Source organism: Chiloscyllium punctatum, chromosome 6 (genome assembly GCF_047496795.1).
Source record: "Chiloscyllium punctatum isolate Juve2018m chromosome 6, sChiPun1.3, whole genome shotgun sequence".
In the NCBI taxonomy this organism is placed as follows: domain Eukaryota; kingdom Metazoa; phylum Chordata; class Chondrichthyes; order Orectolobiformes; family Hemiscylliidae; genus Chiloscyllium; species Chiloscyllium punctatum.
The window spans coordinates 426100-453948 of NC_092744.1; the positions used below are offsets into that span (position 1 = coordinate 426100).

The 27849-nt window shown below is 42.1% G+C and overlaps 1 protein-coding gene across 13 annotated transcripts in view; it reads right to left on the minus strand.

Annotated features, from left to right (window-relative positions):
- mecom (MDS1 and EVI1 complex locus) overlaps positions 1 to 27849 on the minus strand; it is a 1146298-nt gene that overhangs the window by 143497 nt on the left and 974952 nt on the right. For 10 of the 13 annotated variants that reach the window (XM_072571879.1, XM_072571876.1, XM_072571872.1 and 7 more), the window contains 2 exons: positions 18268 to 18415; positions 16206 to 16362 (listed from right to left, as the gene is read on the minus strand). In XM_072571879.1, coding sequence (XP_072427980.1) covers positions 16206 to 16362; positions 18268 to 18415 — 305 coding nt within the window. The remainder of the gene's footprint in view (positions 1 to 16205; positions 16363 to 18267; positions 18416 to 27849) is intronic. The other 3 variants (XM_072571878.1, XM_072571874.1, XM_072571873.1) reach the window with 1 other exon arrangement.

Consider the following 27849-nt stretch of genomic DNA (forward strand, 5'->3'; position numbering starts at 1 on the left):
TTGGTCTCCTTATCTGAGGAAGGATGTTCTTGCTCTGGACAGAGTGCAGAGAAGGCTCACCAGACTGATTCCTGGGTGGGCAGGACTGATGAACGCAGTGACATTGAATCGATTAGGGTTATATTCACTGGAGTTGAGAAGAATACTTGAGGATCTCATAGAAACCTCTAAAATTCTAACAGCACAAGACAGAGTAGATGCAGAAAGGAGGTTCCCTATGATGGAAAAGTCCAGAATTAGGTCAAGGATACAGGGTAAACCATTTCTAATAGAGAGGAAGTGAAATTTCTTCACCCAGACAGTGGTGAACCTGTGGAATTCACTAACAGAGAAGGCTGTGGAGACGAAAACATTGTATGATTTCGAGAAGGAGTTGGATATAGTACTTCAGGCCAAAGGTATCAAAGAAAGTGGAGAAAGGCAAGAACAGGCTATTGAGTAAGGTGACCAGGTCTTGATCATAATGAATGATGGAGTAGGCCCGAAGGGCCAAATGGCCTACTCTTCCTATTTTATATGGTTCCTCAGTTAAAGGACAAGGGACCCAAAGTCAGTCTATGCAAGAGCCAACCCTCTATTAACTCCCATCCTCTCCACCCGGCAACATGATCCCTACCTGATGACACGCCCGTCCCCCATTCAATCTCATGCAGAAATCAGTTTGGCAGTAGCTGCCATCTGCTTGGTGCTGCTGTTGTGAGCATTTTTGTCCCTGAGTTCCACAATCCTAGGAATTACCTGCTGCTGCCCAGTTTAAGTGATTGACTAACATTTAATTCTCCAGGTCTTCCCTAAAAAAGGCAACAGAGGGCACCTGCTGACTCTCCAGCTGGCAGGTGAGACCCCTCCAGCTCAAATAAGCTTATGTTGTTTTCTATATGTTAGTCCATATGCCATACACTACGGAGTCGGGTTCGTATTGAATCAGAATACAATTATTTTACATACATATAGGAGAAAATTACTGCAGACACTGGAATCTGTTCTTAAAACAACAAATACTAGAGATCACAGCAGATCAGACAGCATTCAGGGGGAGACAGCAAATAATTTTTCAGTCGAGATGACTCTTCATCAAAGGTGCAGTGAAGTGTGTAGGGGATAGCATTTATGTGATAGCTTGCAGGGTGGGGAGGGGGGGGGAGGGGGGTGCGTAGTGGGTGTAGAGTGCTGGTGGAGAAAAAGTGTTAATAGTTCAGATTAAGTGATCGGAATGTGAGAATGGCAGAACAATGGTGTGTCTCCTGCCAGACTTGACCCTGACCCTAACCCTAACCCTAACCCTAACCCTAACCCTAACCCTAACCCTAACCCAACCCTAACCCTAACCCTAACCCTAACCCTGAGAGTACATTAAACTTAGAAAGAACTCTCCTACAAACACACACACTCACGCAGACCCTCTCTCACATATTCACACATGCATCCTATCACAGACTTATACCCCTCTACACTCACACACATAGACACATACACATACTCTCTCACAGAAACCCATAACCTCCCCCCACCCCAACATCCCCCCTCTCCCCAACACATACACACATTTGTGGGGTGAATCTGTACTTGCAGAATTACATTCTGCTTTGCTCAATAACACAATGTCAATACTGCGACAGAAACCTGGTTAAGGGAAGGGCAGAATTGACAGCTCAATATCCCTGATCATAGAGTTTTCAGACAGGATAGAGTGGATGACAAAAAAGGAAGCTTGGTGTAGCAATATCGGTTAAAGAATCCATTGTAGTTACGAGACGTGTGATATACTAAACGGGTTATCAAATGAAGTTTTATGGGTTGAGATTAGAAATAAAAGAGGGGCAGTCACATCACTAGAAGGATACCACAGACCCCTAAATAGTGAGAGGGAGATAGAAGAACACATATGTAGACACATTTCTGCCTGAGGAGTAAGAGTGTAATAACAGTGGGAGACTTTATCTATCCCAATAACAACTGGGTTTCAAACAATATAACGGGCATTGAGGGTGAAAAGTACACATACTGCGTCCAGGAATGTTTTTTAAACAATACATGGTGGAGGACAATAACACCATTCCTACTAGAACAGGCAAGTCAGGGGCAATAGAAAGGGGAGAACTTAGAACAATCAACATTGATAAGGAAATGGTACTCAGCAAACTATTAGGATTTAGGGCAGACAAATTTCCTGGGTTGGATGGCCTACATCCTAGGGCATTAAAGGAAGTGGTGGCAGAGATAATGGATCCATTTGGTTACAATATTCTAAAATTCCCTGGACCCAGGAAAGGTTCCAGTGGATTAGAAAGGTGCTAATGTAACACCATTATTCAAAAAGGGAGGGAGGCAATATGGGGAGAATTTACAGACCAGTTAGTTTAACATCTGTTGTTGGGAAAGTGCTAGAATCAATTATCAAGGAAGCAATATCAGGACATTTGGAATGTCAAAATGCTATCCATCAGAGTCAGCATGATTTTATGAAGTACTGGATTAGTGGTGCTGGAAGAGCACAGCAGTTCAGGCAGCATCCAACGAGCAGCGAAATCAACGTTTCGGGCAAAAGCCCTTCATCCTGATGAAGGGCCTTTGCCCGAAACGTTGATTTTGCTGCTCGTTGGATGCTGCCTGAACTGCTGTGCTCTTCCAGCACCACTAATCCAGTATTTGATTTTCAGCATCTGCAGTCATTGTTTTTACCTTGATGATTTTATGAAGGACAAATCATGCTTGACTAATTTGCTGGAGTTCTTCAAAGATATAGCAAGCAAACTGGATAATGGGACACTGTAGATATAATTTATCAGGACTTCCAGAAGGTGTTTGATAAGGTACCATACAAAGGTACCTTATTCACAAGGTCCAACTATATGGGATATGGGGAAATTTATTAGTCTGGATAGGTAACTGGCTGGTGGACAGAAGACAGAGAGTCGAGATAAATTAGTTTTTTTTCTGGATGGCAAGATGTAACTAGTGGGGTGCAATAGGGTTCAGTCCTTGGACCCCAGCTACTTATAATCTACATTAACGGCTTAGTTACAGGGATAGAAGGCTCTATAGACAAGTTTGTGGATGACACAAAAATAGGCAAGACAGTAAACTGCAATGAGGAAATAAGAACGTTACAAATGGGTGTAGATAGGTTAGGAGAGTGGGCCGAAATGTGGTAGATGGGAGTTTAATATGGATTCTAATTAGAAAAATGGGAAGGCTATCTATTATCTAAAAGGGATAGACTTTGGGGTGCTCTGGTACAGAGGGGATCTGGATATACTTGTTCATGAATCACAGAAAACTAGCACATAGGTACAGCAGATAATAAATAAAGCATATGGAATGGTGAATTTTATAGCTAAAGGAATAGAATATAAAGGTAAGCAAGTGTTGTTGCTCAACTGCACAAGGCATTTTATGAAACCACACCAGGAATATTATGCACAGTTTTCAACACCCTTCATGTGGCCTTCACCTCCTGGACAAGAAGGACACCTACATCAGGGTACTGTTCGTACACTTTAGTTCTGCATTCAACACTATCATTCCTCAGCACCTCATTGGAAAGCTGAGTCTGCTGGGCCTGAATATAACCCTCTGCATCTGGATCCTGGACCTCTTGATTGGGAGACCTCAGTCAGTCCAAATTGGGAACAGCATCTCCAACACCCTCACACTGAGCACGGGGCCCCCCAGGGCTGTGTGCTCAGTCCACTGCTATTCACCTGCTGACACATGACTGTGCAATGATGCACAGCTCGAATCACATCATCAAGTTCACTGATGATACAACTGTAGTGGGTGTCATCAGCAGGAATGAACGAGTCAGCATACAGAGAGGAGGTGCAGCTGCTAACAGACTGGTGCAGAGCCAACAACCTGTCCCTGAACATGGACAAGATGAAAGAGATGGTTGTTGACTTCAGGAGGGCATGGAGCGACCACTCTCCGCTGGACATTGGTGGCTCTCCTGTGGATTTCATGAAGAGCACCAAATTACTTGGTGTCCACCTGGCAGAGAATCTCACCTGGTCCCTCAACACCAGCTCCATAGCCAAGAAAGCCCAGCAGCCTCTCTATGTAGGCTGAGGAAAGCCCACCCCCCCTTCTCCCCCACCCCCATCATCATCACATTCTACAGAGGGTTCATTGACAGTACCCTGAGCAGCTGCATTGCTGCCTGGCTCGGGAGTTGCACTATCTTGGATCATTAGGCCCTACAACGGATAGTGAGGACCACTGAGAAGATCATCAGGGTCTGTCTTCACTGAGTTACAGACATTTACACCACACACTGCATCCACAAGGCTAACAGCATTGTGGAAGACCCTATATACCCCTCACTCAAACTCCACTTCCTCCTGCCATCTGACAGAAGATAGTGGAGCATTCGGTTTCTCACAGCCAGATTGTGCAACAATTTCTTCCACCCCAAGCCATCAGGCTCCTTAATACTGTATGATCACACTCTATTCCATCTGCAATTCTTTGCATGCTTTTTGAATTGTTGCATGTTTTATTAATGATCATTCATTATTACATTGTAATTTGTCCAGCACTGTGCCTATTGTCTTGTCTTGTCAGGAATTACTGTGCTGTCGTGCATGATTTGCACGTTATGCTGCCCTGTGTACGCTTGTACTCGTGTAATTTGTGTTGTCCATGTCATACCTTTGTCCTAGTGGAACGTTGTCTCGTTTTTCCTGTATGAGTTGCCTCTGGTAGAAATGACAAATAACGCTACTCTTGACTCTTGAATTTTGGTCCCCTTATTTGAGGAAAGATATAATGGCAATGAGGCAGTTCAGAGGAGGTTCACGAGGTTGATCCCAGAGTTGAGGGGTTTGTCGTATGAAGAGAGATTGAACGGTTTAGACCTATACTCTCCAGAATTTAGAATAATGAGAGGAGATCAAATTGAGGTATTCAAGGTGATAAAAGGTGTGGATAAAATAGACATAGAGCGGATGCTTCCTCTTGTGGGGCATTCTAGGACGAACGGTCATAGTCTTAGGATAAGTGGTGGCAAACTTAAAACAGTGTGAAGGAGAAACTATTTCTCCCAAAGGGTTGTGAATGTGTGGAATTGGCTACCCCAAAGTGTGGTGGATGCTGGGACAGTGAGTAAATTTAAGGAGGAGTTAGACTGATGTTTTAATTTGGGAAGGGTTGTAGGGTTATGGGGAGAGGGCAGGAAAGTGTGAGTGGGGAGCATATCAGCCATGGTTGAATGGTGGATTAGACTTGATGAACCGAATGGACTCATTCTGACTCCATATCTTATGTATTTATGACAAGCCCAATGAGAGGAAATACAATTCTGTCTTTAGTTTGGGGAAATGAAGATGACTATGTGGATAAAGTGATAGTGGGCAACCTCACCAGGGATGGTGATCACATTTCAGTTCGAGTTAGTAGTATCATGGAAAAGGACAGCAATAAATCAGGAGTAAAAGATTTAAACTGGAGGAAGGCAAATTTTGCAAACCTGAGAAATGATTTGGTTGAGGTGGACTGGACAGGGCAGCTAAAGGATAAATCAATAGGAGGTGCTAAAAAGTAAGATCTTTAGGGCACAAAGCAGACATGTCCCCTCCAAAAATAAGAATGGTTCTGCCAAATCTAGGCCCCTTTACTTGTCAAGAAAAATACAGGAAGATTAAACAAAACATCAAAACTTATTACAGTCACAAAAACGCAACACTGCAGAAAGCTTAGGGGAGTATAGAGAGTACAGTGATCAATGGGGAGGACCTGCTCGAGGAGATAGAAGCCTCGAAAGTGGATAAGTCACCAGGGCCAGATGGATTGTTCCCTAGGATGTTAGAGGACGTCAGGAAGGAAATGGCAGATACTCTGAAGATTATTTCCCAATCTTGACTTGACACAGGTGAGGTGATGGATGACTAGATGAATGCAAATATGGTTCAATTGTTTAAACAGGGTACAAAAGAAATACTAAACAAATATAGACCAGTAGTGGGCAAATTGTTAGAATCATTTGTGAGAGATCAGATAAACTGTCACCTCAAAATGCATGGGCAAATCAGGGATAGTCAGCATGGCTTTGTTCTGGGAAGATCATGCCTTATAAATTTGATTGAATTCTTTGAGGAAGTGATGAGGAAGATCAATAAGGATAGTGCAGTGGATGTTGTCTACAGGGATTTTAGTAAGGTACTTAACAAGGTCCCTTTGGAAGACTGATCAAAACAGTAAAAGCCTATGGGATACAGGCAAATGTGTCGAATTGGATCCAGCAGGAAACAAAGGGTAATGGCTGATGGTTGCCCTTGCAAATGGAAAGCTGTTTCAAGTGGTGTTCCACAGGACTCGTCGTTAGGACTCCTGTTTTTTGTTTTACACATTAACAATTTGAATTTGATTGTGGGGACACCATTGGGAAATTTGTAAATGACACAAAAACTGACCATGTACTAGATAGTGCAGCGCATTGCTGTAAGCTTCAAAATAATAGAGTAGGCAGGAAAATGGCAAATGGAGTTCAACTCTGATAAGTGTGAGGTAATGCATAAAGGGAGGTAAAACAGTCTGATATATCGCAACAGTTCAGTTCTCATGTAATCTTGCATTATAAAAAAATCGCGCATTAGCAAGGCCATTCAAACTGATGAGGCCAAAATCGTGTTATAATCAATTCGTGTTGAACATTAGTTAGTGATGGATTTAGCAATTCAGAAAGACAACAAAAACAAGGATTAAAAAGCATGTAACAAAAGAAATTGATGGGGTTGAACTTATAACAGAACTGACTTCACTGGCAAATCTAGAAAAATACAAGGGAAGATTCTTTGCCTCTGTATTCACAAAAGGAATGGGATGATCTGGATATAGTAATCCAAGATGAGCAGTGTGAAATATTGGACAAAATAATCATAATAAGAGAGGAAGTATTAGAGGAGTTCTTGTAAGTGGATACGTCACCAGGGACAGATGGATTGTTCCCTAGGATGCTGAAGGGGGTCAGGGAGGAAACAGCAGATGTTGTGAGGATTATTCTCCAATCTTCACAAGACACAGGTGTGGTGGTTGAGGAATGCAAATGTGTTTCTGTTCTTTAAAAAGGATACAAAAGGAATGCCAAAGAATTACAGGCCAGTTAATCTTATTTCACTGGTAGGCAAATAGTTAGAAACAATTCTGAGCAATCAGATAAACTGTCATTTAGAAATGCAAGGATTAGTCAGGCATAGCCAGCAGGTTAAGGGAAGGTTATGATTTAGAAATTTGATTAAATTATTTGAGAAAGTGACAAAGAGGATCAATGAGGGTAGTGTAGTGGATATTGTCTAAATGAATTTAAAAGGAATGCACAATAAATGGGAATTTACTGAGGGGGGTAGATGAAGTGAAAGATCTTGGCAGGTCCCTAGAGGTAGCAGTACAGGTAGATAATGTTGTAAAGAAGACAGATGGAATGTTCTCCTTCATTGGCAGACATATAGAATACAAAAGTAAGGGTGTAATGATGACACTATACAAGACATTAGTAAGGTAACAGCTGGATTATTGTACACTGTTCTGGTCACCACATCACAGAAAAGCTGCAATTGCTCTGGAGAGAGTGCAGAGATTTACTTGAATGTTGCAAGGGCTGGAGAATTGCAGCAATAGGGAGAGATTGGGGTTGTTTTCCTTGGAATAGAGATGGCTGAGAGGTAACATGATTGAGGTATACCAAACTGTGTGGGTAGAGGTAGAGTGACAGGAGGAACCTGTTTCCCTTGGCAGAGAGTTCAAAAACCAAGGGTCATCAATTCAAGCTAAGAAGCCGAAGGAATAGAGGTGACATTGAGGAAAAATGTATTTACGCAGAGGGTGGTGTGTCTGGAATTCACTGCCTGAATTGTTTGTGGAGGCAAAGACGCTTATTTCTTTCAAACAGTCCTGAGACCTGCACATTAAGTGCTATAAGCTGCATGGCTAATGGCCAGGAAGATGGGATTAGAAAGGGCATCTGGGTGTCTTTGGGTCAGAATAGACAAGTTGGGCCAAATGGCCCCCTTGCGTGTTGTATTATTTCTATGGTTCTATGGTTCTACATCAACTCAAGAGTTCAAATGCCAGCACCTATAAATCATGACAACCCATGATGGAAATAGCAATCGTTTCAACTGCGATTTCAGTTCAGTGTTAATTTAGCTACTAGAAAAGTATGTAAAGGATATTTTACAGTTGTGTAGTGTCTGTCATTCTGTTAATTCAATTATGAGCATTTTTTGTTATGGAATTTACTATAAGAAAATGGCTATCAGCTGTCATCTTGATGTAGGGCTACTGAAATGGCTGCGGCAAAAGCAATGAACTTCAAAAAAGAAGGTTCTCCCCCACGTAGTTCTCATGGTGTATAGCATACTGCTACAGCAAAAGGCAGTCTTGTAAAACTGGTGCCAAGTCATATTTTCTGGAGGTAGATAGAGTTTCAATTTACACCTATTATTCCCCAACTAGTTTCAGTCAAGGCTGGTATGCTTATTCCATCTTCACCCATTACCCCTTTGATATTCTTTACCTTAAGTAACACAAGCATTCAAGATTCACTTATAAATATTACTGAAAGATGGAAATCAAAATTATAAATGCCTCATTCATTTAATGAGAAAATGTATGATACTAATACATCAGGTTTCTTAAAAAAACTCTGAATATTATTTAATTTGTTTCATTTTTAAACATGCAGTTTATTTATACATATGTAGTTTTGTGTGATCTGAATAGACTATGAGAATAATGAGCTATTGACATCATGCTCTCCTCATTCAATTCCTGATATTGAGAGTTGATAGGTGAACAGCAGCACCTTTGAATTACAAACTTCAGCTTTATTATATGAAACCCTTCCTGATGGAGTTTTATGAGAACCTGCTAACGATCAGAAAGTGAAAAATGTTAAGGATTCACAATTTTATTTTATTTCCCAATGATTCCAACAATGCTGGATTCTGAATGTCTGTTGAACTCCCAATGTACAAGTAATGTATGGTTTGTGCACCATATGTAGAAACCACATGTGGGGCTAATCTTAGAAGGCTAACGGCATTCACCACTCGGTGTAGTCTTTCAACTTCACACTTCATTGTTTCACTCATACCTTTTCCCCCCACTGCCCTCCTCCCTTTCCTCTCTCTCCCCCTCTCTAATTTCTAAATTTTCTAAATGTTACCACCCGACAAGCTTTTCATCACTCTCAAATGCCATAACCACACCGCAAACCGCAAAGAGCTTTGTAATATCAGGTCCATCTGATGCCAGTATGCTTTGTGAAGCAATTTTCTGAGAACACAGTAATTAGTCAGTACTCAGGGGCTGCATATTTGTTGCTTATTAAAACAAATTAAGTGCTATTTTGAATATGCTTGGCCCATAAGTCCATGTGGTTTCCATTGAGTGGCTTATTTTTTGCAAACAAGTTAATAATTACCTTTTTTTGTCTCATTATAGTTGAGGATTTTTTTCTGTTTAGCTAAAGCAGGATGCAGTAATAAGAGACAGTTGCTGAAAATAGGCCTAGCAGGAGTAAATGCTGCCTGTCTATGAGCATGTGTGTGTGGGCCTCTTATTTAAATGACTAGGGATGAGGTTGGGGAGAGCAATGAAACTCTTGAACAATACAATTCCATTCCATACAGCTGGATTACCAGATAATTTGTAAGATAATTACCTTGCTTCAAACAAATTAAATAAAACAATTGTAATACCATTTGGTAGAGTTATAAAAAATTCAACCTCTCAAAATACGCAGAAAGAAGATCAAATGTAACAAAAGGTGTTATGACTTATAAGTTTTCTAACTTAAGTTTGGTGAAAACAAAACAGAAGTAAACAATTAAATGGTCAGTAGGGAATGAAAAAGAATGATACTCCCAATTTATCTTAATATCTATTTCTTACCTCCTCAATACGCAGTCAGTGGCTTCCCTGGAATATGATGTTCGGATCAGTGATACCACAGCAAGTAGAAATACCCTTGATTTAACCTCCGGTCTTTGCTAATCTAAAGCAGGTCAGTAATAGGGCCATGACTTTTGGCCTCAAACAACCTGACCTCCGCACTCCTGATTTATACCAGAAAGTGCATATATAGATGTCAGGTGATGTTAGGATCAGGTTATGATATACTCTGCAGCCATGCAGGCTGCTAAAACTTACCAGATGGTTTTAGGTGTGAAGAACAACTACTTAGGCAGGGAAGGACTGAATTATACAGGAGCATGAGGCCATGTTCCTGTAAGGAGATCGGGGGCAGAGTTGAGTATGGTAGCCATTACAAGAGAGAAAGTGCTAGAAAAACTAAAAGGTTTAAAAATTGATTAATCTCCTGGCCCTGATGGGCTACATCCTAGAGTTCTGAGGGAGGTGGCTGAGGAAATAGCAGAGGTTCTGACTGTAATCTTTCAAAAATCACTGGAGTCAGGGAAAGTCCCAGATGATTGGAAAATCGCTGTTGTAACCCCCTTGTTCAAGAAAGGATCAAGACAAAAGATGGAAAATTATAGGCTGATTAGCCAAACCTCAGAAGTTGGTAAAATTGTCAAATCCATTGTTAAGGATGAGATTTCTAAATTCTTGGAAGTGCAGGGTCGGAGTAGAACAAGTCAGCATGGATTTAGTAAGGGGAGGTCATAGCTGACAAACCTGTTAGAATGTTTTGAAGAGGTAACAAGTAGGTTAGACCAGGGAAACCTAGTGGATGTAATCTATCTAGACTTTCAAAAGGCCTTTGATAAGGTGCCTCTTGATAGGGAGGCTGCTGAGTAAGGTGAGGGCCCATGATGCTTGAGGTGAGCTATTGGCATGCGTTGAGGATCAGCTGTCTGGCAGAAGGCAGAGAGTTGGGATAAAAGGTTCTTTTTCAAAATGGCAGCCAGTGACTAGTGGTGTCCTGCAGGGTTCAGTATTGGGTCCGCAGCTGTTCACTTCATATATTAATGACCTGGATAAAGTGACTGGGGGCATTCTGGTGAAGTTTGCAGATGATATGAAGACAGTGGGCAGGCGGATAGTTCTGAGGAGGTGAAGAGGCAATTTAGGAGAGTTGTTCAGGAAATGGCTGATGAAATTCAACATGAGCAAATGTGAGGTCTTGCACTTTGGAAAAAAGAATACAAACATGGACCATTTTCTAAACAGTGAGAAAATTCATAAAGCCAAAGTACAAAGGGATCTGGGAGTGTTAGTCCAGGATTCTCTGAATGTTAACTTGTAGGTTGAGTCTGTGATTGAGTCTGTGATTATATCTCAAGAGGGTTGAATATAAAAGCAGTGATGTGCTTCTGAGACTTTATAATGCTTTAGTTAGGCCCCATTTAGAATATGGTGTCCAATTTTGAGCCCCACACCTCAGGAAAGACATACTGGGACTGGAGCAGGTCCAGTGGAGATTCACACGGATGATCCCTGGAATGGTAGGTCTAACATATGATTTATGGCTGAGTATCCTGGGATTGTATTCATTAGAGTTTAGAAGGTTGAAGGGAGATCCAATAAAAACTTACAAGATAATGCATGCATTTGAAAGGGTGGACGCTGGGAATTTGTTTCTGTTAGATGGGGAGACTAGGACTGTGGGCACAACCTTAGAATTAGAGGGGGTCAATTTAGAATGAAAATGAAGAGACATTTCTTTAGCTAGAGAGTGGTGGGCCTGTGGAATTATTGCCACGGAGCACAGTGAAGGCCGGGGTGTTAAATGTCTTCAAGGCCAAGATTGATAAATTCTTGATCTTGCAAGGAATTAAGGGCTATGGGGAGAGTGTAGGTAAGTGGAGTTGAAATGCCCATCAGCCACGATTAAATGGCAGAGTGGACTCAATGGGCCAAATGGCCTTACTTCCACTCCTGTGTCTTATGGTCTTATGCTTCTGAAGGAGAACAACAAAGAGAGAAAATTGAGAGTGTTGAAGAATCAGTTTCTGAATTTTAAAAAAATAGTAAATTATATTTGGACAGAATTTCCAGAGTAAATGGTGAATTATAAAAGGGAAAGTTTATCGTTGTGTGACTGAAAAAGATTGCATGCTGGAGTGCGGATGAGATGTTCATCTGTTTTATCATAGATTATTTTCCATGATCTTCTGTTATTTGATCAGCATTCTGTAATTGGGTTACAGTTGGGTCAAATTACTATCTGTGTTCACACAGTCTTACCTCGTACACTCAAGCCAGTCATGTGGTTATGAATAAGACTGCATTGGTTATATTTACCTCATGTCATAGTGTACAGGATTTGATCATTTAGTTCATGCACTGTGTACGACAGTCAAATAACATTAGCCTCAATCATGTGGTTCTTCCAGCAACTCGTGTTCTTTCAGAATGCTTTACTCATTTGGTATTCTGTTCATTCAATAGTTGTGGTAGTAAAAAATCTTTGTAAATAGCTTCCACTGTGAATTGAAACTTTACTATAACTCATTTTAAAAGGACATGAAATGGGCTCATATCCACAAATTTCTACCATCAGAACAGCAGCAGCAGTTTGCACAAAAAATGTGCCTTTAATGTCACAAAATTGGAACAGTTAGCAAATGCAGCTTAACACGTGGCTGCGGGGCTGGTGCAGGAGGGAGGGCTTCAGGTACCTAGACCATTGGGATACCTTCTGGAGAAGGTGGGACCTGTGCATGAAGGACGGGTTGCACCTGAATTGGAGGGGCACAAATGTCCTGGGAGGGAGATTTGCTCGTGTGATTCAGGAGGATTTAAACTAGATTGGCAGGGGGGTGGGAATCAGAACCACATATCTCAGAGGGGTGCAGTTGCAGTTGTTGCGAATGATGCGCACATTTATTCCTCTGAGACATGTAAGAAGGGGTAAGATTAAGGAACCTTGGATGATGAGAACAGAGGAGCTTCTCATCAAAAGGAAGAAGGCAGCTTATGTAAGGGGGATCCAGCACAGCTTTTGAGGATTGCAGGCTTGCTAGAAAGGAGTTCAGAAATGGACCGAGGACAGCCAGGAGGAGGCACGAAAAAGGCTTGGCAAGAAGGATTAGAGAGAACCCAAATGCATTTTACTCACACATGAGGAATAAGAGAATGATCAGGGAGAAGGTAGAGCTGATCAGGGATAGCGGAGGGAAGTTGTTCGTGGAGTCTGAGCAGATAGGGGAAGCCCTAAATGAGTATTTTGCTTCAGTTTTCTCGAAGGAAAGGGACCTTGTTGTGAATGAGAACTTTGAGGAGCTGGGATACAGGCTTTACCAGATCAAGATTGATGAAGTTGATGTGCTGCAAATTTTGGCAAACATTAAGATTGATAAGTCCTCAGGGCCAGTCCAGATTTATCACAGGATGCTTCTGGAAGCGAGAAAGGAGGTTGCTAAGCCACTGGAGAGGATATTTGCCTCCTCACTGTCCACGGGGATTGTACCAGAGGATTGGAAGGAGGCGAATGTTGTTCCTCTTTTCAAGAAGGGTAATAGGGAAATTCCTGGCAATTACAGACCAGTCAGTCTTATGTCTGTGGTCAGCAAAATTTTGGAAAGAATTCCGAGGGATAGGATTTATGACTATTTGGCAAAGCATAGTCTGATTAAAGGTGCCTCACAAATCTTACTGAGTTCTTCGAGAACGTGACAAGACAGATCGATGAAGGTCGAGCAGTGGGGGTGGTGTATGCGGACTTCAGCAAGGCATTTGATAAGGTTCCCCATGGTAGGCTCATTCATAAACACAGGAAGTATGGGATACAGGGAGATTTGGTTATCTGGATTCAGAATTGGCTGGCTGACAGAAGGCAGAGAGTGGTTGTAGATGGGAAGTATTCTGCCTGGAGGTCAGTGTTGAGTGGGGTCCCGCAGGGCTCTGTTCTTGGGCCTCTGCTCTTTATAGTTTTTACAAATGACTTGGACGAGGAGGTTGAGGGGTGGGTTAGTAAATTTGCAGATGACACAAAGGTTGGAGGTGCTGTCGATAGTATCAAGGGCTATTGCAGACTGTAGCGCAACACAGACAAGATACAGAGCTCGGCTGAGAAATGGCAGATGGAGTTCAATCTGGATAAATGCGAAGTGGTGGATTTTGGAAGGTAGAACTCGAATGCTGAATATAGGATTAAAGACAGGATTCTTGGCAGTGTGGAGGAACAGAGGGATCTGGGTGAGCAAGTGCATAGAACCCTCAAAGTTTCCACCCAAGTGGATAGGGTTATTAAGAAAGCATATGGTGTTTTCGCTTTCATTAACAGGGGGATCGAGTTTAAGAGCCACGAAGGTTTGCTACAGCTATACAAGTCCCTGGTGAGACCACACTTGGAATATTGTGTCCAGTTCTGGTCGCCCTACTATAGGAAAGATTCAAAGGCTTTGGAGAAAGTGCAAAGAAGGTTTACCAGGATGCTGCCTGGACTGGAGGGCTTGTCTTATGAAGCAAGGTTGAAAAAGCTTAGATTTTTCTCTCTGGAGAGAAGGAGGAAGAGAGGAGACCTGATCGAGGTATACAAGGTAATAAGTGGAATAGGTAGAGTCAATATCCAGAGACTTTTCCAGATTGACAGGTACGAGAGGGTCATAGTTTTAAGATATTAGGGGAAAGGTTTAGTGGAGACGTCAGAGGTAGGTTCTTTACGCAGAGAGTTGTGAATGCATGGAATGCGTTGCCAGATATGGTGGTGGAAGCGAAGTCATTGGGGACATTTAAGCGACTGCTGGACAGGCACATGGAGAGCAATGAGTTGAGGGGTGCGTAGGTTAAGTTACTATATTTTACATTAGGATTAAACCTCGGCACAACATCATGGGCCAAAGGGCCTGTTCGGTGCTGTACTTTTCTATGTTCTATGTTCTAAATGTCTAATTGCGCTGAGAGAGGGATGAAGAAAACATCATGAGCCAAACACACATTGTTTGACCTTGACGTTGGTCAAACAATGCAGGTAATAAGATATTAAAGAAGGAAAAGCAGAGGGAAAATTGGAAGAGGTTGGGGTTGGGTTTGGGGAAGGGAGTGAGACAACAGCAACAGAACATGGCCAACAGTGTGCTAAAAGGGGCAAATGAGATTACAGTCATATGTGACCAGAGTTAGGGCAATACAAGGCATACAGGGTAATGCAGGAGGGCCAGGACAAAGGAACAGGGAAGACAACAGAGGAATTTAAACTCAAGGATGCAGCATGGTGGTCTGTTGGTGTCAGGGTGATGATAAACTAGGGGTTGGTTTGGAATGGGATTATGTTCAGCGGAGAACTGGAGGAACTGATGTTCAAGGACAACAACAGATGGGAGACCAGCCAGAATCACCATGACACAAACTTTAATTGTCGGCTTGTGTTTAAAATTCTTCCAGCCCGAGCTTCCCATCTCTCTGACATTCTTCACTCCCGACAAAAGTCTCTCCTTGTACTTTCTATTCCTCTGACTCTTGTCACTTGAGCCCATATTCTAACCCACTGTTGATGCCTGCACCCTCTGCTGCTGAGTCAGGACAGCATTGGACCAAATGTGTCAGATTTAATCATTCATGACAAATTCAGCAACATATCGGCTTTGGTGAGCTGGAGATGGGTGACGTATGGCTTTTGTGATAAAGAGGATATGGAATCAAAAGTTCAGTTTGGGATGAAACAGGATGTGAGGCTGCAAAGAGTCTGAAATGTCTGGCTGAGGACAGACAGGCAATGACCAGGGAGTCTGTGGTGGGACCATACTCAACAGCTCCTGTCTTCTCAACATTTAGCTGGAGTAAATAAACAGTTCATTCCAGACGACTATAACAAGGATACAAACAGGATAAAGCTGCCCCTATTCTGCCTCATGAAGATGTAAAAACGTCAGCCTCAAAAGAACCCTGTGAATCTCCTCACCTTTTTTTCATGTGGTTATCTCCAGTAAGTCTGACAAATTAGTGGGTCTGAGTAAATCATAGACATTTTCTGTTTTGCAGACTCACACACTCCAAGAGCCTTAATTAAGTTATACTAAGTCTTTAGACCTAGAAGCTGGGAATCTTGACAGAAAGATCCCACTATTATCTGCACAAAATGTGTTCAAAATCAGCTGGCACCTGTGGAAGTAGCACAAAGCTTATTCTCAGAATAATTCCCTTGAAGGGTTATTGCTCCTGGTCTACCATGAACAATAATTCAAAGAATTGAATAAACTGACCACAAACAAACCCTCTGTACTCTATTGATATCAATGTATTTTTTGATGAAAATACTGGTGACACGGCTAATGGTGAGGAGAATGATCAGGCAAACTCACAGATGAATGGCTTGACACTGCTGTGGATGTGCTTGTGTTGCTTGAGACCTGAGGAAGTAGCGAATGTCTTTCCACATTCTGGACAGGCGTGGGCCCGAGCACCAACATGCTGTGAGCGAATGTGTCTCTGCAGATTGCTGGGGTCTGTAAAAACCTGCTGGGGAATAGTAAAGAAATCTGATGCAGGGAGGTGAAGCAAACAATGTCTTTAATTTATGCACATCAATGTTCAGGTTTTTATACTAACATGGAGCTGTTTCTGAATACAGCAATTTAGTTTAACACCAACTTTGAATTGGCTTTACCTTCATTTTGTGCTTCGCAGGTTCTCCTTCTGCCATCTGGTACTTTGCCAACTGTGCCAACGTTTGATCCAGAATCAGTACGGGAAGAATCATTTGTAATTTCTTTAAAATGTCTTAGGTATCTCTAATTACTTTGAAGAATATTTTACAAAGACCTAAGTTTTCATAAATTGTAATTTTCTTGGATAAAAGTATTTAACCATATGATCTGTTGACTTGGCCTGGAAGCAATGCCAACGAGGAGTCAGTTAACATCTGAAGGTCATGTTGCTGGTGAAAAGACCTGGAGGTAGAAGGCAATCTACATTCTGATACAAGAGTCCTTGGTGGTAATATATGAGCAGACTGAAAATTGTCAAAAATTTGGAAACATGTGTGCACAGATTGGATATGCTAAACAGCTAGGGGTTTTATCTGAAGTGGCCAAACCATGAACGAAAATGTTACTGGTGGGTCAGTTGAAAAGGAACTTTGGACAGCTACACTATCAAGAGTGTTGTGGCCAAGGGAAAAAGAGTTCATGAAAGTGTATTTTGTTGATATTAATCTCACTCTTGAGTTTCAAAGGTCTCAGTCATTTTGAACAGATCTCCTAACTTTCCCAATGGGAATAAAGACAAGCAGTTGGTGGAACAACACAGATATAAAATGCCATTAATCCTCAAAGAGAATTTTTGTGATTGTATACGATGTATCTTTGTGTCATTGATTACTTAAAGTGAATATTACCCTTTCAAACAGCATTTGAAGTAGCATTGTTTGTTAATTTATTTTAATTTACTGTACTTCTGATTCATGTTAAAGTAAAATTTACAAACACAAATTTTTTGGCAATTTCTTCATTTGTGGATCCTTCAGTAAAATGGGTTATTTTGATTTACAGTTTTGCTGTAGCGATCATAGCACAATGTATGGGACCAGGAATCCATAGTTTAACAATGGTCATTTATATATTTATATCAGTTTGCACTTTATGTGCTGATCTGCAAATACACCAAAATGAAGTTAATTTTAAAGTGTAAAATTTAATATAATTAGTAAACATACATTTAAATGTATAATAGAAAAGATTGACTGCAATATCTAATCTACCTTAATATGAGGGTTGAACACACACTGCCAGTAGGTAAAGTCACAACCTGTAGGGTTGTGACTATGTGCATTGCCCCCTACTGGTTTAGCAGAATTTTCTATATGATTTCATTCTATAGTAGCCCACTAAATTAAGGTCAGGATTTTATTTTTAAAATATCTACAAGTTAACATATACTTCGGCATAAATTGAAGGATTTCTAACACAGATCTTACAGCATTTAAATTTGTCAGAACATTTTGATCGTCTATGACAATATAAACCAGGTGAAAGCAACCAATTTTACATTCCTCTGTTTCCTTTAAGAGAAATAAAAATACAAGTGATTTGAAAGAGCCTGATAATTTGATATTACCCAATTTACACTATTTCACAATTTTCTTTGGATGCTGAAGTCACTGAAAAAAACACTTCATTTTTAGATAGTAAAATTGTTTTACTTTTAAAGCTATTTTTAATGTTTTTGCAAACATTTTAAGATTGTAAATGGATACCAAAATATCAAATTCATATTTGGAATCCAATTCTGTCTGGAACATAATCTTGCCACAATTACATTCCTTCTTTCTATCAGAACTTGGCATTCTTTGTGAACTTCTCATACTTTTTTACCCCAACCTGGTACCAGTGAGAAAAGTAAAGCAAGTGAAACCCGTCACCATACCTTGGCGCAGTTTTCACACTCGTAGTGCTTGCCGCTGTCGTGTGACATTTGGTGTCGAATAAGATTTGATTTCCAATTGAAGGCTTTTGGGCACTGGTCACACTTATATTCTCGCTCCTCTGTGTGAGTCAGCAGGTGTCTGTCCAAGCTGTAGAATCAGAAGTAGACAGCTCATTAACCAATTTCTCTGTAGCAGAGGCACGTATTACAACTGACTGGCATTTCTGCACTGAGTACCAGCATGTGAATGAGCAAAAGGCTTTTATCTCAACACCTTTCTCAGAGTAAAATGAGGCACAGGTATTATAGAATTATCAAACATGTCTGTCAATGAAGGAGGCCACTCAGCTCATCATGTTTGGACTGGGAAAGAAGGAACAACCCAGCATAATACCAACTTTCTGCATTAATCCATTAGGTTGCAGGTCATGGCTCGTCAAGTAGTCATTCAAGTAGTTTTTTTTTAACGTGATGAGGTTAAAAACTGTCTTGTCATCTCCTCCTTCAAACGAATGCAGCAGGGGGTTGGGAGCGTGAATCGTAGTTCCAATGTAAAGGAGGTTGAATCTAGTGAGGTCAGATATAGGTTTACAAGGTCATGAGAGGGCACTGGCAATCAGGGTGTTGGTTTGAAATGTGTCTACTTCAATGCCAGGAGCATCCGAAATAAAGTGGGTGAACTTGCAGCTTGGGTTGTTACCTGGGATTTTGATGTTGTGGCCATTTCAGAGACATGGCTAGAGGAGGGACAGGAATGGTTGTTGCAGATTCCGGGATTTAGATGTTTCAGTAAGAACAGAGAAGATGGTAAAAGATTGAGAGTGTGGCATTGTTAATCAAGGATGGTATTGCAGCAGCTGAGAGAATGTTTGAGGACTCATCCATTGAGATAGTTTGGGCTGAGGTTAGAAACAGGAAAGGAGAGGTCACTCTTTTGGGAGTTTTCTATAGGCCTCCAAATTGTTCCAAGCACGTGCAGGAAAGGATAGCAAAGATGATTCTTGACAGGATCGAGAGTTACAGTAGCTGTTATGGGGGTCTTTAACTTCCCCAATATTGTGGAGCTTATTCAAGGAACAGCTACTGCTCTCAGGCAGGGAGGTAGTTGTCTAGAGAGGGAGCCATGGTTTACTAAAGAGGTTGAGGCCCTTGTCAAGGGGAAGAAGAGGGCTTAGGTTAGGATGAGGCGTGAAGGCTCAGTTAGGGGGCCTGGAGAGTTATAGGTTAGCCAGAAAAGATCTAAAGAGAGGGCTAAGAAGTGCCAGGAGGGGACATGAGAAGTTGTTGGCAGATAAGATCAAGGAAAACCCTAAGGCCTTCTATAGGTATATCAGGAATAAAAGAATGACTAGAGTAAGATTAGGGCTAATCAAAGGTAGGAGTGGAAAGTTGTGTGTGGAAGCTGAGGACATAGGGGAAGTGCTTAATGAATACTTTTCGTCAGTATTCACATTGGAAAAGGACAATGTTAGTGAGATTATGGAGATAAAGGTTACTAAATTAGATGGGATTGCGGTTGACAACGAGGAGATTTTAACAATTTTGGAAGATCTGAAAATAGATAAGACCATTGGGCCAGATGGGATTTATCCTTGGAATCTTTGAGTAGCCAGGGAGGAGATTTCAGAGCCTTTGGCTTCGATCTTAATGTCATCATTGCCTACAGGGATAGTGCCAAAAGTTTGAAGGTAGCAAATGTTGTTCCTGTGTTTAAGAAGGGGAGTCGAGACAAACCTAGTAATTATAGGTCCATGAGCCTTACTTCAGTTGTGGGTAAGGTGTTGGAAAAGGTTATGAGATAGGATCTATAATCATCTGTAAAGGAATAATTTGATTAGAGATAGTCAATACGGTTTTGTGAAAGATAGGTTGTGCCTAACTAACCTTATTGAGTTTTTTCAGAATGCGACAAAACAGGTGAATGAAGGTAAAGCGGTGTATATGGACTTCAGTAAGGTGCTTGATAAGGTTCCACACGGTAAGCTATTGCAGAAAATACAGAGTTTCAGGATTGAAGGTGATTTAGCGATTTGGATCAGAAATTGAGTAGTTGAAAGAAGAAAGAGGGTGGTGGTTAATGAGAAATGTTCATCCTGGAGCTCAGTTCCTAGCGGTGAGCCGCAAGGATCTGTTTTGGGGCCACTACTGTTTGTCATTTTTATAAATGATCTGGATGTGGGCATACAGATGGGTTAGTAAATTTATGGATGACACCAAGGTAGTCAGAGTTGTGCTGAAGGATGTTGTGGGTTACAGAGGGACATGGATAAGATGCAGAGCTGGGCAGAGAAGTAGCAATTGGACTTTAATGTGGAAAAGTGTGAGGTAGTTCACTTTGGAAGAAATAACATGAATGCGGAGTACTGGGCTAATGGTAAAATTCTTGGCAGTGTAGATGAACAGAGGGATCTCGGGATCTCGGTGTCTCGGTGCATAAATCCCTGAAAGTTGCCACCCAGGTTGATAGGATTGTTAAGAAGACACACAGTGCGTTGGTAGTTATTGGTAGCGGATTGAGTTTTGGAGCCACGAGGTCATGTTTCAGTTATACAAGACACTGGCAAGGCGCACCTGGAGAATTGTGTGCAGTTCTGGTCACCACATTATTGGAAGGATGTGGAAAGGCTTCAGAGGAGATTTACTAAGATGATGCCTGGTGTGGAGGGAAGGTCTTACGAGGAAAGGCTGTTTTCGTTGGAGAGAAGAAGGTTGAGAGGTGACTTAATCGACACGTATAAGCTAATCAGAGGGTTAGATAGGGTGGACAGTGAAAGCTCTTTTCCTCAGATGTTGAAGGCTAACACAAGGGGACATAGCTTAAATTGAGGGGTGATAGATTTAGATTAGATTACTTACAGTGTTGAAATGGGCCCTTCGGCCCAACATGTCCACACCGACCCACCGAAGCGTAACCCACCCATTCCCCTACATTTACCCCTTTACCTAACACTATGGGCAATTTAGCATGGCCAATTCACCTAACCTGCACATCTTTGGACTGTGGGAGGAAACCGGAGCACCCAGAGGATACCCACACAGACACGGGGAGAATGTGCAAACTCCACAAAGTCAGTCGCCTGAGTCGGGAATTGAACTCGGGTCCCTGGCGCTGTGAGGCAGCAGTGCTAACCACTGTGCCACCATGCCGATATTAGGACAGATATTAGGGGTAGTTTCTTTACTCAGAGTTGTAGGGGTGTGGAATGGCCTACCTGCAACAGTATAAACTTGCTGAAATTAAGGGCATTTAAATGGGCATTGGATCTACATACAGATCATAATGGAATGGTGTAGATTAGATGGGCATCAGATTATTTTCACAGGTCGGCGCAACATCGAGGGCCGAAGGGCCTTTACTGCGCTGTAATGTTCTATGTTCTATGTTCTAATCTTTCAAACAACTACATTGAATCTATTTTCCCAGGACTCCATCCTTCTTCCCTCTTTACTCTCTTTCAGTTCCTTACAATTTGATAAGGATCAATTAATTCATCCCTTCAGCCTGCACTCTTCACAGGAAATAACCACAGTCTTTCAACCTTTCTACAATGCTGAAATTTCAATACTCGTCTAAATTAAACTGTAAAGGTGTTGGAAATATTGAGCAGATCTGGCAGCATCGACGGAGGAAGGAACAGAGATAATATTACAGGGTATGATTGACTTTCTAATCTCTTTTTTGGCATAATCGCAACTTGCCTCTAATGCAGCAACTAGTCTTCATACAGTACTCAAGTGGTGGTCAAATTGTGTTGAGCAGAGCTTTCAAAAAATCTCCCCAAAAATTAAATGGTTAAAAGCAGACTCTCAATTCTTTACCTTTAAATTGTCCAATGGACCCTCACAGCCTCCATTATATCACCAATTGAGAAGTTAGAGAGTGCAATGATTGAAGCAAGTTATTCTATTGTGGAGGGTTTCAAAACAGACTTCATCTTGCCCTCATCTATTGCTCTGGCCTGTGACTTATTCAAAGAACAAAGAAAATTTACAGCCCAGGAACAGGCTCTTCGGCCCTCCAAGCCTGAGCCAATCCAAATGCACTGTCTAAACCTGTTGCCCAATTCCTAAGCATCTGTATCCCTCTGCTCCCCCACTACTCATGCATCTGTCCAGATGTATCTTAAATGAATCTACCGTGCCTGTCTCTACCACCTCTGCTGGCAACGCGTTCCAAACGCCCACCACCCTCTGTGTGAAGTACTTACTGCGTGTATCCCCTTTAAAGTTTCCACCTCTCATTTTGAAAGCATGACCTCTCGTTATTGAATCCTTCACCCTGGGAAAAAGCTTGTCTCTATCCACCCTTTTTATACCCTTCATGATTTTGTAAACCTCAATCAGGGCTCCCCTCAATTTCCTTTTTTCTAATGAAAATAAACCTAACCTACTCAACCTCTCTTCATAGCTAGCACCTTCCATACCAGGCAACATCCTCGTAAACCTTCTCTGCACCCTCTCCAAAGCATCCACATCCTTTTGGTAATGTGGCACCCAGAACTGTACACAGCATTTGAAATGCGGCCAAATCAATGTCTTGTATGATTTTAACATGACCTGCCAGCTCTTATACTCAATACACCATCCAATGAAGACAAGCATACCACGTGCCTTCTTGACCACTCTATCTGTCTGTGCAGCAAACTTCAGGGTACAATGGACCTGAACTCCCAGATCTCTCTGCTCATCAACTTTTCCCAAGGCTCTTCCATTACTATATAATTCGCTGTAGAATTAGACTTCCCAAAATGCATTACCTCACATTTGTCTGGATTGAACTCCATCTGCCACTTCTCTGCCCAACTCTCCAGTCTATCTATATTTTCCTGTATTCTCTGACAGTCCCTTATGCTTTCTGCTACTCCACCAATCGTCGTGTCATCGTAAACTTGCTGATCATATCAACAGTAACCTGTTCCAGATCATTTATGTATATCACAAACAACAGTGGCCCCAACACTGACCCCTGCGGAACACCACTGCTCACCTTTCTCCATTTCAAGAAACTCCCTTTAACTACTACTCTCTGTCTCCTATTGCTCAACCAGTTCTTTATCCACCTAGCTAGAATATTCTGCACACAATATGACTTCACTTTCTCCATTCAGCTACCATGGGGAACCTTATCAAACACCTTACTAAAGTCCATTCATATGACATCTGCAGCCCTTTCTTCATCTATCAACTTGGTCACTTCCTCAAAGAACTCTATTAAGTTGGTAAGGCATGATCTCCCCCACACAAAACCATGTTGCCTATCACTGATAAGCCCATTCTTTTTCAAATATAAATAGATTTTATCCCTCAGTACCTTCTCTAGCAACTTTTCCACCACTGACATCAGGCTCACTGATCTGTAGTCACCCAGAATATCCCTGCCATCCTTCTTGTACAGGGGGACTACATGAGCAATCCTCCAATCCTCCAGCACCTCAACTCTGTTTAAGAATGCCACAAAGATATCTGTCAGGGCCCCAGCTATTTCCACTCTTACCTCTCTCAGCAACCTGGGATAGATCCCATCCAGTCCTGGGGATTTGTCCACCTTAATAACCTCTAGTCTACCCAACACATCTTCCACATCTACTCGCAGGAACTACATACAATATGGACTGATGCAGTTCAAGAAAGCAGATTACCACTGTAATAGCTCTACAGAGGCCAGTATCCTATAACCAAGTCCCCCTTTATTTACACAGGGAGAGTCCTTGTCACTGATCCAGCTTAAAACCATAAGACCATAAGACATAGGAGCGGAAGTAAGGCCATTGGGCCGATTGAGTCCACTCCGCCATTCAACCATGGCTGATGGGCATTTCAACTCCATTTACCCACATTCTCCCCGTAGCCCTTAATTCCTTGTGACATCAAGAATTTATCAATCTCTGCCTTGAAGACATTTAGCGTCCCGGCCTCCACTGCACTCCGTGGCAATGAATTCCACAGGCCCACCACTCTCTGGCTGAAGAAATGTCTCCACATTTCTGTTCTGAATTTACCCCCTCTAATTCTAAGGCTGTGTCCACGTGTCCTAGTCTCCTCGCCTAACGGAAACAATTTCCTAGCGTCCACCCTTTCCAAGCCATGTATTATCTTGTAAGTTTCTATTAGATCTCCCCTTAATCTTCTAAACTCCAATGAATACAATCCCAGGATCCTCAGCCGTTCCTCGTATGTTAGACCTACCATTCCAGGGATCATCCGTGTGAATCTCCGCTGGACATGCTCCAGTGCCAGTATGTTCTTCCTGAGGTGTGGAGACCAAAACTGGACACAGTACTCCAAATGGGGCCTAACCAGAGCTTTATAAAGTCTCAGTAGCACAACAGTGCTTTTATATTCCAACCCTCTTGAGATAAATGACAACATTGCATTCACTTTCTTATTCACGGACTCAACCTGCATGTTGACCTTTAGAGAATCCTCGACTAGCACTCCCAGATCCCTTTGTACTTTGGCTTTATGCATTTTCTCACTGTTTAGAAAGTAGTCCATGCTTGTATTCTTTTTTCCAAAGTCCAAGACCTCGCATTTGCTCACATTGAATTCCATCAGCCATTTCCTGGACCACTCTCCCAAACTCTCTAGCTCCTTCTGCAGCCTCCCCACTTCCTCAGTACTACCTGCCTGTCCACCTAACTTCGTATCATCGGCAAACTTTGCTAGAATGTCCCCAGTCCCTTCATCCAGATCATTAATATATAATGTGAACAGCTGCGGCCCCAACACTGAACCCTGCGAGACACCACTTGTCACCGGCTGCCATTCCGAAAAAGAACCCTTTATCCAAACTCTCTGCCTTCTGTCAGACAGCCAATCCTCAATCCAGACCAGTAGCTCACCTCGAACATCATGGGCCCTCACCTTACTCAGCAGCCTCCCCTGTGGCACCTTATCAAAGGCCTTTTGGAAGTCTAGATAGACCACATCCACTGGGTCTAACCTAACTGTCACCTATTCAAATAATTCCAACAGGTTTGTCAGGCATGACCTCCCCTTACTTAATCCATGTTGACTTGTTCTAATCCGACCCTGCTTTTCCAAGAATTTAGAAACCTCATCCTTAATGATGGATTCTAGAATTTTACCAACAACCGAGGTTAGGCTAATTGGTCTATAATTTTCCATCTTTTGTCTTGATCCTTTCTTGAACAATGGGTTTACAACAGAGATCGTCCAATCATCCGGGACTTTCCCTGACTCCAGTGACTTTTGAAAGATCTCAACCAACTCCTCCGCTATTTCCTCAGCCACGTTCCTCAGAACTCTAGGATGTAGCCCATCAGGGCCAGGAGATTAATCAATTTTAAGACCTTTTAGCTTTTCTAGCACTATCTCTTTTGTAATGGCAACCCCAATACTCAACTCAGCCCCCTGACTCCCTTTAATTGTTGGGATATTACTCATGTGAAGACTGAAGCAAAGCACTTATTAAGTTCTCCAGCTATTTCCTTATCTCCCATCACTAGGCTTCCAGCATCAGTTTGAAGTGGCCCAATTTCTACTTTTGCCTGTCGTTTGTTTCTTAAGTATTGAAATAAACTTTTACTATCATTTCTAATATTACTGGCTAGCCTACCTTCATATTTGATCCTCTCCTTCCTTATTTCTCTTTTTGTTATCCTCCATTTGTTTTTGTAGCCTTCCCAATCTTCTGATTTCCCACTGCTCTTGGCCACTTTATAGGATCTCTCTTTTTCTTTAATACATTTCCTGACTTCCTTTGTCAGCCAGGGTTGTCTAATCCCTCCCCGGTTAATCATTCTTTTCTTGGGGATGAACCTCTGTACAGTGTCCTCAATTATACCCACAAACTCCTGCCATTTTTGCTCTACTGTCTTCCCCGCTAGGCTCTGCTTCCAGTCTATTTTCATCACGCTTCCTCAGAGCCAGCTCCCAGAGTGAACAGAACCTCTGACAATCCTGTTTATATCTGTCAGCTAGGGCTTCCTGATTGAGCCAGATTAACAGCCCCAATTAGGGACCTCATATTCTATGAGGTCCACCGGGCTGACCTCATTTCAATCACTAGATCCCTCTCCCTCTGAGTCTGAGGATATAGGCCGGTTGTGTTTTCTATAGCTCCTCCTGGGGTGTTTTAGCACCAGGTCAGGTTCTTCCGACTCTGCCGTCTAATACACGGCGTGTAACACACAGGAGCTCGCCTCTTGCACACAGAGCGTCTCGGAAGAAATTCATTCCTTTGTTCATGTGGCAAAGGCATCGAGGCAGTAACATCCACCTTGTCCATTTCAGATTTTGAGATATCTTCAATGTTTGATGGAGCAGGAGAATCCTTCAACAACTACATTGAATCTATTTTCCCAGGACTTCATCCTTCTTCCCTCTTTACTCTCTTTCAGTTCCTTATAATTTGATAAGCCAATTAATTTGCCCCCTCAGGCTGCCGAGGAGTCGGGTAGATCTTGCGCCTACATGGTTTGTGAGTTTGCAGCTTTAACAAGGTCTACCAACCTGAACTTTATACATCACTGGACCTGACCTCACATTGACCATGCCTCTTACACATGCAGGGCCATTCCCATGGTTCCTACACTAAACTTTGTCTCTCTCAGTTAGAGGAGTCTTGTGTCCAGCATTGGCGTTCCTGATGCCTTTTCACCCTTCCTCCCCTGGTCTGGAAAGATCAGAGTTAACTGTTGTGGAGTTTTCTCCCCATTAGCAACTTTGCTGGTGCTATCCCTGCAGTTACATAAGAGATGGTCCCATAATCAAATAGGAACTGGGACAGTTTGATATCTAGTGAAGCAGAAGGCTGTTTTTTTAAGCCTGCCTTCAAAGTTTGCACTGCTCTTTCTGCCAGACCATTGGATAATGGATGGAATGCAGCTGTCCTTATATGCTGAATATCATTCAACTTTAGGAAATGCTTAAATTCCCTGCTGGTAAATGATGGCTTGTTATCTGTGACCAACACTTCCAGGACCCTGTGTATTGCAAAAGATGCACACTTTTTTTTCTGTTGTTGTGCCTGTGTTTGACGAATTGTCACAAAGCTAGTTTTTTCCAAAAGCTGTTCCTTTTCTCAAGGATACTGTGCCCTTGACTTTTTTCAGAGGGGTCATGAACAGTCCAGGCTCCAAACTGGCTGGGATGGTACAGCGATGAAAAGGATATTGGGAGGCCAAATTGTTTATAAGTAAACCGAGGAGAATTTAGGCCACACATTTCATGCTTTCGAAGTAACCTGTATGATGAAGGGGGAGTGGTCAGTCCTGAAAGCTGAAATCTTGTTTGAGTCAATGCAGCAGTGGGCTGTGTGAAAACAGGCTGCTAGATTATCTCTCCTTCCGCCCTTGTAACTCTGACCCGTAAGCCTTTGGTTCATTTTTGCTCTGTGTTTAAGGAGTTTGTTTAATGGGACTATTGTACATATTTTTTGGAACAGCATAATTAAGTCTGAGATTGACATGCAATGCCTTCCGTACAGCATCAGGGTAGTAATAGCTCATAGATGGCCCAATGGAAAGTTAGCATTAAGGCACTTTACCTGAATGCTCGTAGTATTCGTAACAAAGACGATTAATTAACGGCAGTTTGCGTACTGGCAGCAACTACAAT